Raw genomic sequence first — 14,117 nt, forward strand, 5'->3', positions numbered from 1 at the left:
TATATTTTTTTTAAATTTCTAACTACAATTTTGACTCCCAACACAAACACCTAAACTTTAAACAAGACCCAACAACCAAAAAGTCAGCGAGCGGCGGGGCGCCATCCGTATGCATTCCCGAACAATCATAAAAATCGCGGAGGGGGGGGGGGGCCATAATGGTCCCCGGCCTTATTAGAGTTAAAGATCTTGCTGTCACTTGTAATCGTGTAATCCTATGACAACACAACTATGGCGCTATATTCAAATCATTTAGAATTTTAATCAAACCCTTTTATTTAGATGCTATAGCACGATAATTATTTCATTAAATAAATGAATGAATTCATATATAGATATATTAATAGATAACAAAATTAAAAAAGTAAATAAATAAATGAATACAAAAGATTTAATAAAACAATAAATCAATTTAATGATAACTCGTTAAATGAATAAAAAAGATTTATTAAAACAATAAATCAGTTTAATGATAACTCGCTAAATGAATAAAAAAGATTTAATAAAACAATAAATCAATTTAATGATAACTCGTTATTCTTCAAGTGTTGATACCAAGTACTTCGAATCTCATACTCGTCCGAAAACGAAATGTTTTAGGATGAAACCTGACGTACCGTGCGGTTACTGGCTCAGGAAACAGTGTGGTCACATGTGTGTTAGAATCAAAATTTCCTGCATAAGTCTGAAAAAGAATGAAAGCGATAGATAATGTTTATTTCTAATAATGATAATAATAGTGATCTATAATTTTTGTAGTAACCATGTAAAGGCTCATCATGAGTATCATTTATGCTCTTCCCAAGTGCCCCGCAATCCCTATGACCCTCGGAAACTTCCAGGTACTGAATTACACCTAGGTGGAGAATGGCAAACGTTGGTTAATGTTAGAGATATCGTATCCGAGGCACATGAATGATTTCATATTTCAAAAATACTTTTTTCAAATCCTTTAATTTTGCATAGGAAATTCATCCTTTTGGATGTGTAAACGTATGTAGATATGGTTGAAAAATTGCATGCAAAATTAAATAAGGAAATTTTAAACAAGTATTTAAATATACAAGTAATTAAAAGAACATGAATAAACAAGGAAGATGATAAATTTAACCAAAACAAAATTGGCCTTTTCTGGAAGTGCGAAAATGACACTCACTTTTCGTACCCCGCAATGCTCTTCCAGAGCAAAGGTCCAATTTCTATCGTCTCTTGAGTAGGAGAATTGGAATGACGTAACCCATCGGTCACTTGAGTCACGCCCCTGTGTGATAACACCAGTTACCAAAGTATCCTCGCTGAGCTCGACCTTTTGGTGATGTTAATGATGAAAAGAAGACAAAATATTAATATATCCGATGGCAGATTATCTTGCATTTGATAACAATATAATAAGGACAAGCAATCAAAATTTTTATGTACCATTTGAACACAATTGTTGCTTTCAAAATGAGCAAAACGAAAGAGCTGGTCAGATTTGAATGATAGCGATAGCGGGATTTTCGATTGAAGGTACGCCCTTTAATGTTTATTTAGGATAGACCTCAGGAGGAAAATTTCGTTTTCGTTGAAGGTCGAGTCTGACCAGCCCTTACTTTTTTTTTATTTTGTTATAGCGTTGTATCCTAGTTTGTATCTCATAATATAATCATCTGTCAAGGTGCAGCCTATCACGAAGAGAAGTTAGATTTTTATGCATTCTAGCTGTACACAAATTATCTTTTGATATCATCTCAACGTGCATTTAGACATGCTAGAGCAAATTACCTTAACCCACTTATCGTTGTCTGAATGGTCGGCGGCCCATACACCGTAGTTTCCTTGGCCGGCAACGGCATTCAGCCTTCCGTCGTAAGCTTTAAACTTAGCACCCAAATACGATGACGCGGTCAGATTAGAGTCTGGTATACGGCCATCTTCCACACCAAGCCCCTCACCTAGGACAGGAGGATTACAACCAAATTCCGCATCGAGGTTCAGCGACGCTGCACACACACAAAACAAAAAGACGAAGACAACTTACTGACCTTGTAACTAACTTTTGTATATTTCCTACTTACTCGCAAGGCAAGGTTGTTCTTTTAATGTATTTTTCATGAATGTAATCCGGTAATCTACTCTGTCAACAAGTTATACAACGAATTAATAAGAACAAACGAGCAAGGAATACAAAACAAAATAACAACAACAACAACAACAAATGGAAAAGGAAACAAAGGGAGATTTTTAATCGGGGAATGGTACGAATCTTAGGAAACCAATAATTATCACGATTATGAATATACAGGTATGCTGATTTTTTGCGTGTTAATAAAAACACCTGTCATATTGGTACACAAGAGTTCCTGTATTTTCTTGTATTTCTTCAGCATTCGTGTGACAGGATGCTCTTGTAATCACCTACAATATTCATGTTTAAACAGATGGGGGCCGGCCTGTCCAGGCGTTCAACCCGCGACATCTCGTTACCCAAACGAGAATTCTATATTGATGGAAAAGATATTTATTTATTCTTAAGAGTAGTACCGTTCGGCAATTGCCGATTTAAATAAATTAATCTTTGACATAATCTTTAATCTTTGACATAATGTGATCAAATTATCACCGTATTCGTTGAAATCTTAAAGAAATGAAACCCGACCGCACCACGAGGGCACGGTTAAACATGTCGCACGCAGCGAAACTCGCTGGCCCACCTGGAAATGTCTTGAGTTTGCCTCTGCGCTCGGGGAGCATTCGGGTGAGGGAGATTTATGATGGATGAGTTAAACCCATCGCACTCTATATACGATCTGACTACGAACCAATTTTGGAAGCATTTGCAACGACATTTGATAGGAACATTCGAACTTATCTAAATCTTATTGATCGAGGGTCCAAATAGTCTCATCACTCTCATGGATTATCCAATCTAATTTTTGAGGGATTTGAAACTTTCTTGAGGGAGGGCAAGCTAAATCGGCTCTGACTCGTAGTGACGTCAGGCCAGTAGTGCGATTGTCTACGATTTGAAGCCGATTGGGTGTTTATTATGACTAGAAGAATTAAATCCATTAAGATTTCAGTGGATACTATTCTTAACATTATTCAGGACCTAAATTGGGAAGATGATGTTTGTTTAGATTTCCATCACTTATGTAATTACCATTAATCTTCGAAAATCGGATCGCAGGAGGATGGTGTAGTGTGCGGTGAGGCGGTTCTGCTGAACAGGATAGAGGGTCGGTCTTAATAGTGCGCCAAGGGCGGCGATTTCTTTTCATGACCGGGGGACGAGGGAACAGTGGCGCAATGAGCAAAAACTTTTTTTTTTTTTTTTTTTTTTTTTTGGGGGGGGGGGGGGGGGGGGGGGTCAGAAAAGCAAATCCGCATCACCACCAACCTTACATGTTACATGCAGGCCCCGCGGAACGTTTTTCAAAGTGGGGGGGGGGGGGGCTTAAATATTTACGATCAGGTAGCCAAGCGAGCGAAGCAAGTGGAGCGTTAATTGAAGTGGGGTCCAGAGGCCAAGCACAGGTGAGGGCCAAGGGGTGAGAGCCATGAAGCTCAGGGGTTTTAGGCATTTAGGTCAGATGAGCATATTCTTATACCTTATTTGTGACACTGGCATGCAGGTCACTAATTGGAGTGGGGTCCTGGGTGCGGAGTCCCCAGAAACTCAGGAGTTTTAGGCATTTAATAACGGTCAGATGAGCATCCAGGGGCCCGCCTTAGGGTCTTGGTGGGGTCCAGGGGCGGAGCCCCCGGAAGCTCAGGGGTTTTAGGCATTTAATAACGGTCAGTTGATCAACCAAGGGCCCGCTTTAGGGTCTTGGTGGGGTCCAGGGGGCAGAGCCCCCGGAAGCTCAGGGAGAAATCATGCCATGGGGACTGCCCCATTAGCTCCCCATATCAGTACGCAAGGGCGAGAGGGGTGTAGGTGACGGAAGTGAATACCCCCGCATAGGTTTTTGAAGTTTTGTTGTATTAAAAAATTACATTCCTTAGCAAAACTATACTATTAAAACAAAAAATATACTATTTTCACACTTCACCTTTCTCGGTATTTACTTGAATATTTTGAAGGATATTATGCGACGGAGCGAGAAGATTTTTGCATATTTATTTGTCTAAACGCTGCACCCTTGGGCCCTCCAGAGCCTTAAAGTGTGTTGCAGCCTTAAGTCAGTATTTGCTATACATTTTTTGTGTGGCACTTTTTCAAATTTTCAAGGGGGGGGGGGACGGACGATCTCGCCTAAAAAAGTCCCCCCCCCCCCCGTCCCCCCGGGATCGCCGCCCCTGTAGTGCACACATTTATTTGTGTGATTGATAACACCCGTTACCGACTAACACTAAACATTATGTCATATTCCCTGGGATAACCACTTCCAATATTGTGTCTTGAAAAATTGTCTCAAGAACTGGCCATAATATCACAATATGACAGAGACTTTTTGGAGGCAATTGTGAACGGTTGGCCTTGTAGAACAAAACCAATGATATATATACTCTGGGGTTTGGGATGATCAAAATCTAAAAAAAGAAGATCCAACCTTGTTTACATCCACATGCTTTACACAAAGAATTGGGTAAATGGGACTGCACACAAGTCAAGTGTTTCGTCCAGAGTTTTCAAGTTTTGACCATTTCTTGTAGAATGATGTGAGCATTTTAAGAGCAATGCAGTTCAGGGGACAATTCAACTATAATTTTCTACCACACTGACACACAAAGAGAGGGAAAGCTCGCCAACATATTTTCATTCAGTTCAGCACCTACGAATCTATAAACATATGTACAGAGGCGGCTCTCCCGGGGGGGGGGGGGGGCAGGGGGGGCACAGTGCCCTCCCACTTTTTCAGATACCCCAAAAGTGCCCCTTTTTACATAGGAAAATTGCCCCTTTTATTTTGTAAGAATTGCCCCTTTTATTTTGTAAGAATTGCCCCTTTTACTTTAAAAAGTGCCCCTATTACTTAGTAAAAGTGCCCCTTCCCCCTTTTCACCTCTGACGAGTGCCCTTTTTTTTATTTTTGACACGTGCCATTTTCCTTCGACATGTTCCCATTTTGCTTTGCAATAAGTGTCCATTTTCCATTCTCATAAATCTTCAAATTATCTTGAATAAGTGTTCTTTTTAATCTTTAGTAAGTGCCTCTTTTCAGGTACGAGAAGTGCCCCTTTTACATTTTCATAAGTGCCCCTTTTCATATCTGGTCAGTGCCCCTTTTCACCTCTGATAAGACCGACTTTTAATAATGATACGTGCCCCTTTTCCTTTCTAATAAGGGACCTATCCCCTTTTCACCTCTTATAAATGCCCCTATCAAAATCTGATGGGTGCCCCTTTTCCGTCAACAAATTTCCCATTTTCGTAAACGCCTCTTTTTCATCACTGGTGAGTGCCTCTTTTCAGGTGAAAAAAATGCCTCATTTTGACCTCTTATAATTATCCTTTGTACTTTGACACGTGCTCCTTTTCTATTCTAATAAGTGTCTTATTCCTTTCGATAATTGTCCCCTTTTCATGTAATCATTAAACGTGCCCCTTATTTAAAGTGACTAAGAGCAATCTCCCCCAAAATTCGCTCGCTGCGCTTGCTCGCATTTAAAGATGATATAATTATGTTACTTATCAAAGGTCTTTTCAGTCTTTCGTTATGAGAATGTGATTATAACCCCATCACGATTGGCTTTTTTCCTCTTTAAAAGATGTAATTTTTCGCACTGCGACCTCTCAGATCTTTAAAAAAATTCTCGCTCGCTCGTAAATGCATTTTCAGACATCACACCCAACTGTAAAGTATGATGCTAAAGCGATATCTCGTATGATGTATGAAGAGAAACAAATATTGAAATCATCCCTGATAATGTAATCACAATGTAGGGGTGTATACCAATGTCTAAAAAATGGTATATTTTCGCTTTGAGATTTCCCACTGTAGGTGCCCTTTTTTTCCAGAAAGTGCCCTTTTTTGTTGGTGCCCCCCCCCCCACTTTGGAAGTCGCTCGGCCGCCCCTGCATATGTATAAGCCTTCTCTTTAAGTAACAGTCCTACTCTGCACTTACCTATGGCATCAGTTAGAGGTCCATACCCATATAGTTCCATCCTCAAAGAAACGCAATCATCATAATTGGTCTTTGGATGGATCCGGAAAGAGCGTCCAACTACCGGCCTAGCAAGCGTGTGAGTCACATAACCACGGTCATAATTTCCCGGAAATATCTATAGTTAATGAGAATGACGTTATTAGTAATATTGCAAAGAAAGCTCATTCGTAATGAAGCTGATCGTTAGTTCATTAACCTATACGGCATGTGATGCTGACTACACACGTTGTTGTCAAGAAGGGCCAATTACGAAAAACATGGCCATTTTTTGTTCTTCTTCTTTTTTCTCATTTTTTGTCGAGTCCATATCTCAGTATCCTGAACAGTATTGTGTAAAAAGAAGAAGAGCAACCCGAGTTCCATCGCTCGGGGGTGGTCGAAACCTCCCTATCAACATGGCTTGCTCAACCAAGGTGTCATTTTCGAGAGTTTTTATTCTTTTTTTCTAATAATTCTTTTTTTGAAATCCTTCTGGGTTGATAATGATCCTCTGTGGTTTTAATATGCGCAGGCTAATATTATGTATATTGCTATTTTGACTTTTCTTCTGCCCATTATACATATATAAAATGAGAAATGGCAGTTCCTGTTTTCTGATTTAATTTGTCTTCTGTTTATTGCCTAAAAAATAAGTAATAATAATATTTAAATATAAAATTACAGTGGGACATTGTTATTGAAAACATCGTTATATTAACTTTAACTTCTGCAAGACGATCAAATCAGTTTTATTCTTAAGTAGTATATACTGTTTGTTTGTTTGTTGTTGTTGTTTTTTTTTTTTGGGGGGGGGGGAGGGGTTCTCAGCCATGGCACACAAAGCTGTATTACATCAACAAATTTACATAGTTTAATGGAGTTTCAACGAGTTTACATTTATCTCTGAACACAAAGACCACTGATTAATTTTTTTAAAAATGTAATTGAAAAACCGCAGTTTTGCAATTACCTCAACTGATCCAGAGTATACATTCAAATAATCAGTCCAAGTCATGGTGTCCAAACTAGACGAAAAGGTGTATGACGTCACCCATTGATCATCGTCATTTAAACCCTGAGTCGTTATGGCCGTTACGATATAACTTGACTCAAAATGGACCTGTATCCAACTGTATTGGTCGGAAATTGCCGGGAGCCAGGCTCTCACAGAGTTCAGGCGGCCAAAACTGCTGCAGACGAGCGACGAGTTGCAGGATGATGTAGATAATGCAGAATCGGGAAGAGCACCACTTTCAAGGCCGAGTGGATGACCAGTTATATTACACTGGTTCACTGTAGGAAATAAAGTAAAGAAATAATAAGAGCATATTACAGAGTAAAACGACAGAGGCATAGAAGTGCAAATAAAACACGACAGTGAAATTTATATTTCATATGTGGCGGAAGCAGGATTTTCTCGAGGGGGGGTTTTAACATTTGAAAATTGCGCCTGTACGCGCATGTGCCCATAGCAAGTCATAGAAACCGTCAGTACACGCGGTGTTGCAAAAATGCAACAAGATTATGATATCTTAACAAGAATTTACCGTCCTCGGTTACATTTCGTAGGTGAGGTTTTTGGAGTATTCCTAACATCTCCTTAAAATTTATAAGCAGGGCTCAAATTAATTTTTTGTTCACGGGGGCTCTACCCTCCAAAAAAAGAGCACCCGTGAGCCTTTTTACGGGGGCTCTTTTAATACTGATGGGGGCTCTTTTTTTAAATAAAAATTTCCATTGAATTGGTACCCATACAGTCGCCTCCTTGCCAACAGGTTTCCTTTTACAAATTTAGTTTTCGGTATATTTACTGGTCGAGGTTCATTATTTGCTGGTCTTTTGGAATGCCAGATTTCAGAGGATTTACACTTTTTACAACGAAAAACTTCTCCATGTTTCGGTCCTTGCGCGATTGCCTCTAGTTTAATAGCAGATAATGGGGCGGCAGTGTGCACACAGCTAGTATAACCAAGGAGTTTTACACTATGAATATGACGGACAAAGAAAGAGGACAAAATATACATCTCCTCATTCTACCCTCAACAATTGCTGCGGTAGACAAAGGAACATCCCTTCACTGCTATTATGTACAAATGTGTAGATCAGCTGAATATGCATGTGACACCTGTTATACACATTTTTACATTATAGCAGTGAAGGGATGTTCCTTTGTTTACCACAGCAATTGTTGAGGGTAGAATGAGGAACTGTATATTTTGTCCTCTTTCTTTGTCCGTCATGTTCATAGTGTAAAGAGGTGGAGTCCCAACGGACAACAATTTATTCTATTATAAGCAGCTGCCGTTTTCTAAGGTTGCACAATAGAATCTAGATGTGTGCTGTCACCTTTGATGTCCGAGGTTTGAAGCCGCCAATATCATTGGAAAGCTTGAGTAGTGTTTTTGTTCACAACGAAATATTGTTTATATCCCACTTTTTATTTGAACTAACATAGGGAAAAATCAAACAGATGATAAAATATGAATACAAAAGCCTATACTGTGTCAAAAAATTTGCTTATATTGTATAATAGCAGTTTAAATTTGTGAAATATAGTAAAATTTGCGGGAAAATTTGACAGTCCTAAAACCTGCAATTTGACACTTTTCCAATTTCTTCCGGCTCACGAAAATAAAAGATGTTATATGTCAGATTAGTGCCCACACATGCCCAGTCGAGTAATTTTGATTAATATTTCAGGAAATTTTGCTCCATTTCCTTTCGTTTGCCTCCTGTTGAGGTAAGCACTGTTTACTGCTCGTATTTAATAGGGACTTTTAGATTTGCGTGGACTGATAGTACGTGTGACGTCCATTAAAGGCAGTGCATTGAAAGGACGTCGATTGTAGCAATCCACGTTGTCATTGTGCAAATCTAAAAGTCCCTAATATCAGACGAGTGGTAGCAAAAGGTAATTATCATTACAAAAGTATATTTCCCTTTGAAAGTGGCCCGTTAGATTGCAGCTATGCAGGAATCTTTTGTCTACGCATCTTCAAGATGCCTGACATATTTTCTCCTGGCGGCATCGAAGATGGTACAAAGGGAATGGGCTAGATATAACCAGCACTATGAATTTGACTGACAAAGAAAGCGGACAAAATATACAGTTCCTCAGGTAGACAAAGGAACATCCCTTCACTGCTTTTATGTAAACATGTGTAGAACAGGTGTCACATGCATATTCACCTTTTTACATAAAAGCAGTGAAGGGATGTTCCTTTGTCTACCTGAGGAACTGTATATTTTGTCCGCTTTCTTTGTCAGTCATGTTCATAGTGCAGGGACGTGATAGAGAAGGACTGGAATCAAACCGCTCTCCTTTGACCCCATGCTCCAAGCCGCCGAAAAGTTATGCGCTAATCTGCAATTGTTGACCAGGTGGTGAGATAAAAGAGCACATGACATTTCAGGACTTAGAATTCCTACATCAGAAAATTGTATCACAGCAACTGTTCGCTGTCCCTTTCAATGATTTATCATCCATTGTTGAATGTGTAAAGAGTAGAACAAGCGAACACAAACTTGTGTAATTTCATCCTTTTTTTTAACTACAAAAATATTTAAAAAACACGCGAAAACATGCATTAGCAAGCTTAGTGCTATTGAAGGTTGTAAATCATGGATCAAATAACGGGACATTGAAACATGCACAAATTAGTGCATTATCCTAAAATATTGATGCACTATTCCCAATAGAATCCCCATACAAAGTTTTTGATTTACAATGAAATTTTGCCGGTAATTTAATATTTTGTAATAAATGTAAAACTGGTGCCTGGCTTCCGAAAGTCCCCGCAGTGGAAGCGCGGTTCGGAGCATGGAACTTCAAAGCCAAGTGGAATGTTACACATCCCATTGTTACGCTTTTGTGGAAATGCATTTCAAAGTAATTGCATTTTTTGTTTAATTAAGGGAAAATGCATTTCCGCAGTACTATAGCAGACATCACCTCAAAATCACCAGTTTTTATGTTTTTAAACAATATAAATGTTTCCAATTATTTCGAATGTGTATATATATATATATATATATATTGATAGAAATGTGTAGCACGGGATAATTATGTGTATATATGTATATATAATTAGATATGTGATCATCAAATACATGATCAAAAGGCAGCAGTTGTCATATAAACAAAGAATATTAACTAAACTGTGGAGATCCCATTTGTAACAGTGATTAGCAATAATTCCAAGTAATCAATTTAAAGAAATCAAAGTGTCCCTCTTATCTGGAATCCCTCTCAATATTAAACTAAATTGAATGCACGTTGTAGGAAATTGCTCACCGAAACATGAAATTGGATGCCCAAACAGGCTCATCGTGAGCGCCGCATTAATTTGAATGCACGAAGTGGAAAATTGTACGCACATTCGTGAATTTGATTTCACTGAACAAGAAAAAGAGTGCCGATATTAAAATTAAATTGATTGCTCGGGTTTTGAAATTGAATGTCCAAATTCACCTGCGAGCGACCTCTATGTAAATTTGAATGCACGTTCGTGAATTTTAATGAAAAAATTAGAGATTAGCCTATAATAATAAGAGTTGATTGTAAGTTTAAGTTAGTATTTTTTGCTGGCATTATTTTGAATTTCACAGGACCACTATATTAAGGGGATACTACTGCATGTTATCAATCAATTTGTATCGAGGATGGTCGAGCATTTTTAAAGATATTGCCAATCAAAATGTATCTCCGTTTTTTTAGACTCCCTGTACATGTAGAACACGTTTTTATTTTGATAAAGTTTCACTGATGAAGTTACTCGGTGTCAACCCTGTGTAGACAAGGCATATTATCATTATTATCATCCTCCCTCTCTCTTACATGGTGCAACCGCAAGCCTAATGTATATTATTATCATTATCATTGTTATTAATTTTATCATCTTCATCATCATGATTTCTATTATTGCTATTACAATCAGTATTATTATCATTTTTTAATATAATTAAATATTACCATTATTATAATATTTTTTAAAAATCATGATTACTAATAACTTTATCATTATTACTATAACTCACCGGGGCAACACACAATGGAAATAATTTCACTCTCGTTTATCCGTCCCACTCTAGTCTCACTGTACCAACAGTCTGTGATGTTTGTGGCATTAGGAGGGCAGATCACCGATTCGGCTTCAGCTTGAGCATCGACGGACGAGGACTCGTACAGCGGACCGCTCAACGTCGCAAATACTCCTTGTTCAATAAAGGTGAAGTAAAAAAATAGGATACCAGAGTAGTCACAATAATATTTTGAAGAAAATAAATGCAAACCACAACACTAATGTTTACTTTATCGGGTACCACAAGAACTAATTTGGGATGACATACACCATACACAATTTGGACAGGCTCCCGAAACAAGCGTTTCGAAAACTGGAAAGTATAACAAAAGGACTAAGGTTGAAGAGGGAGAAACTTCATCTATAAAATGGAATTAAAATCTCCAACTCGACCAAAATATATATACTACTGATTATAATACCAGTGTTTGAAGAAAAAAGAGTAAATTCATCAATAAATAACTTAAAATAAATTATTTAAACAAATTACATTTAAAAAGAAGAAAACATGGTGTATTATTAAAAACTCAAACACCTCCATGGAATCTCAAAAATAAAGGGAAACAATAAAGCAAGTCCACATTGCAATACATTGGGTACACTGCAGCATCAGATTGGAAAGGTATTCATGAGATAAATGAAAGAATTGCAATGGTTACAATAGTCAAAGAGCTTGAGAGAAAAGTAAAGGCCACAGAGACCCGGTTCTTGAGTAAGATTATGAATATATCATGATGAAAAAATAAATCATTAAGAAGTGTTTAGAAAATCAAGACTCATCAACACAATAAGAAAGAGGCAAATGCAATTTGTAGGTCACATAATCATACAGAAAGGATAAATGTAGAGGAATATATTTATGTATTATCAGGGAAGATTGCTGAAAAGAGAAGCAGGGGAAGGCAACGGCTCACACATTTGGCAAAGCCTGAACAAACTTGCAACCAAAAATGGAAGGCCATTAAGATGATATTGATAATGTCTTACCTTCAAACCCTAGATACTGACATGCCAATTGGGATAATTTCCTGTTCCAATGATCTTGATGTACCAGCACGTACGTGTTAGGACTGGAGCGGGACGCTAAAGAAAGTGTTCCTTCATTTACCTTTTCACCAAGAAGCTTTAACGAGTAGATGGTTATATCTATAGAGTTTACAATCAATATTAGAAAGATATGTTGAGGGGAAAAAGAAAGAAAATTGAACTCATTTAGTTATTCGGTAAAATAAGTTTTAACAAAGACTTTACGGAGATGTAAAATGTCTTAAATATGTAACTTTCTCAGCACTCCCATCAAATTGGTTTTGCGTAGGGCGCTAAATTGACCAAGTCATATTTACATCGTATAGTCACTAAGTTCTCAAACCATAGTCGTATTAGAATCAGAGGCGGCGCTCCCGGGGGGCAGGGGGGACACATTGCCCCCAATTTGTTCAAGTACCCCCAAAAGTGCCCCTTTTTACATAGGAAAAGTGCCCCTTTAACTTTGTAAGAAGTGCCCCTTTTTACAAAGGAAAAGTGCCCGGTTTACTTTGACAAGTTCCCCTTTTCCTTTGTAAAAAGTACCCCTTCCCCTTTCAATAACTACCCTTTTTTAACTCATAAGTGCCCCTTTTCATCTTTTGTATATGCATCCTATTCAATTCTGAGACAAGTGCCCCTATTCATTTTTAAAAGTGCCCCTTCCCCTTTCCACCTCTGATAAGTGTCCCTTTTAATTTGACAAGTGCCCCTTCCCCTCCTGATAAGTGCTCTTTCATCTCTTATAAGTGCCCCTATCAAAATCTGATGGGTGCCTCTTTTCCGTCGACAAATGCCAATTTCCTATTCTCATAAAATCCCTTTTTATCCCTGGTGCGCATGCCTCTTTTTTAGGTGTAAGAAGTGCCCCATTTTCACCTCTGATAAATAGCCTTTTTTTACCCGTGCTCCTTTTCTTTTCTAATAGGTGTCTTAACCCTTTCGATTAGTATCCCCTTTTCCTCTTATCATTAAACGTGCCCCTAATTTCAAGCGACTGAGAGAATTTTCCCCCAAAGCTCGCTCGCTACGCTCGCTCATAGTAAGTTATAGATGTTATAATTATGTAACTTATCAAAGGTATTTTCAGTCTTCCGTTATAAGAATGTGCTTATAATCCCATCATGATTGGGTTCTTTCTCTTTATAAGATATAATTTTTCGCACTGCGACCTCACAAATCTTTAAAATTTTCAGACCATCAAATCCAATTGCAAAGTATGATGCTTAAGCAATATCTTATATGAGGTGAAAAGAGAAACAAATATTGAAATCATCCCTGATACTGTACTCACAATATAGGGCTATATAACAATGTCTAAACAATTGTATATTTTCGCTGTGAGATTTCCCTTTGAAAGTGCCCTTTTTGTTGGTGCCCCCCCCCCCCCACTTTGGAAGTCGCTCCGCCGCCTCTGATTAGAATACGTTGTGTATTGGTGTGAATGCAATTAGTGAACAGTTGATGAACGATTTGTGATCTTCCACTCCTATATTTACAGGGTCATCTGCTAAAAGGAATAATAGAATGTAGATATCTAATTCAATTGAAACATGAGTTCCCGTTGGACAAGGTACATGGAAATGCCCACTATCAAAGAAAGAGGTATAACTATTAATTTACCTAGGGTTACTTCACTGCATGAACAAAATAGATTACAATGACATTTTATTTAGCACTTCATCAAATCATATTTCTGGAGTCCCTGTGAAATCCCCCTCGGAAGTTTTGAAGAAACACATTGGATCACAGAAGCACAGACATATAAATCAACAGGGTCATAATTATGACCGCGTGTTTGGTGATCTTTAAATGATTGTGTTCATCTTACCACACAAAACAAGCAAATTATTTCAAATACAGTCAAACATCTCAACTAAGAGCACCCAAGGGAATACTGGCCACTGTACACAGGTGGCGTTTCTAGGCAAGTTTTATAA

General features: G+C 38.1%; 1 protein-coding gene across 1 annotated transcript in view; it reads right to left on the reverse strand.

The window, feature by feature from the left end:
- Positions 1 to 455: 455 nt before the first annotated feature.
- Positions 456 to 14,117, reverse strand: part of LOC115924250 (EGF-like repeat and discoidin I-like domain-containing protein 3) — a 39,399-nt gene continuing 25,737 nt past the window's right edge. The window contains exons 6-12 of the mRNA XM_030986299.1: positions 12,142 to 12,300; positions 11,111 to 11,287; positions 7,044 to 7,366; positions 6,053 to 6,209; positions 1,765 to 1,982; positions 1,157 to 1,306; positions 456 to 685 (exon numbers count right to left, since the gene is read on the reverse strand). Of these exons, the coding sequence (XP_030842159.1) occupies positions 542 to 685; positions 1,157 to 1,306; positions 1,765 to 1,982; positions 6,053 to 6,209; positions 7,044 to 7,366; positions 11,111 to 11,287; positions 12,142 to 12,300 (1,328 nt within the window). The 3' untranslated portion in view covers positions 456 to 541. The remainder of the gene's footprint in view (positions 686 to 1,156; positions 1,307 to 1,764; positions 1,983 to 6,052; positions 6,210 to 7,043; positions 7,367 to 11,110; positions 11,288 to 12,141; positions 12,301 to 14,117) is intronic.

This window comes from Strongylocentrotus purpuratus, unplaced genomic scaffold (genome assembly GCF_000002235.5).
Source record: "Strongylocentrotus purpuratus isolate Spur 01 unplaced genomic scaffold, Spur_5.0 spur5_scaffold_15, whole genome shotgun sequence".
In the NCBI taxonomy this organism is placed as follows: Eukaryota; Metazoa; Echinodermata; class Echinoidea; order Camarodonta; family Strongylocentrotidae; genus Strongylocentrotus; species Strongylocentrotus purpuratus.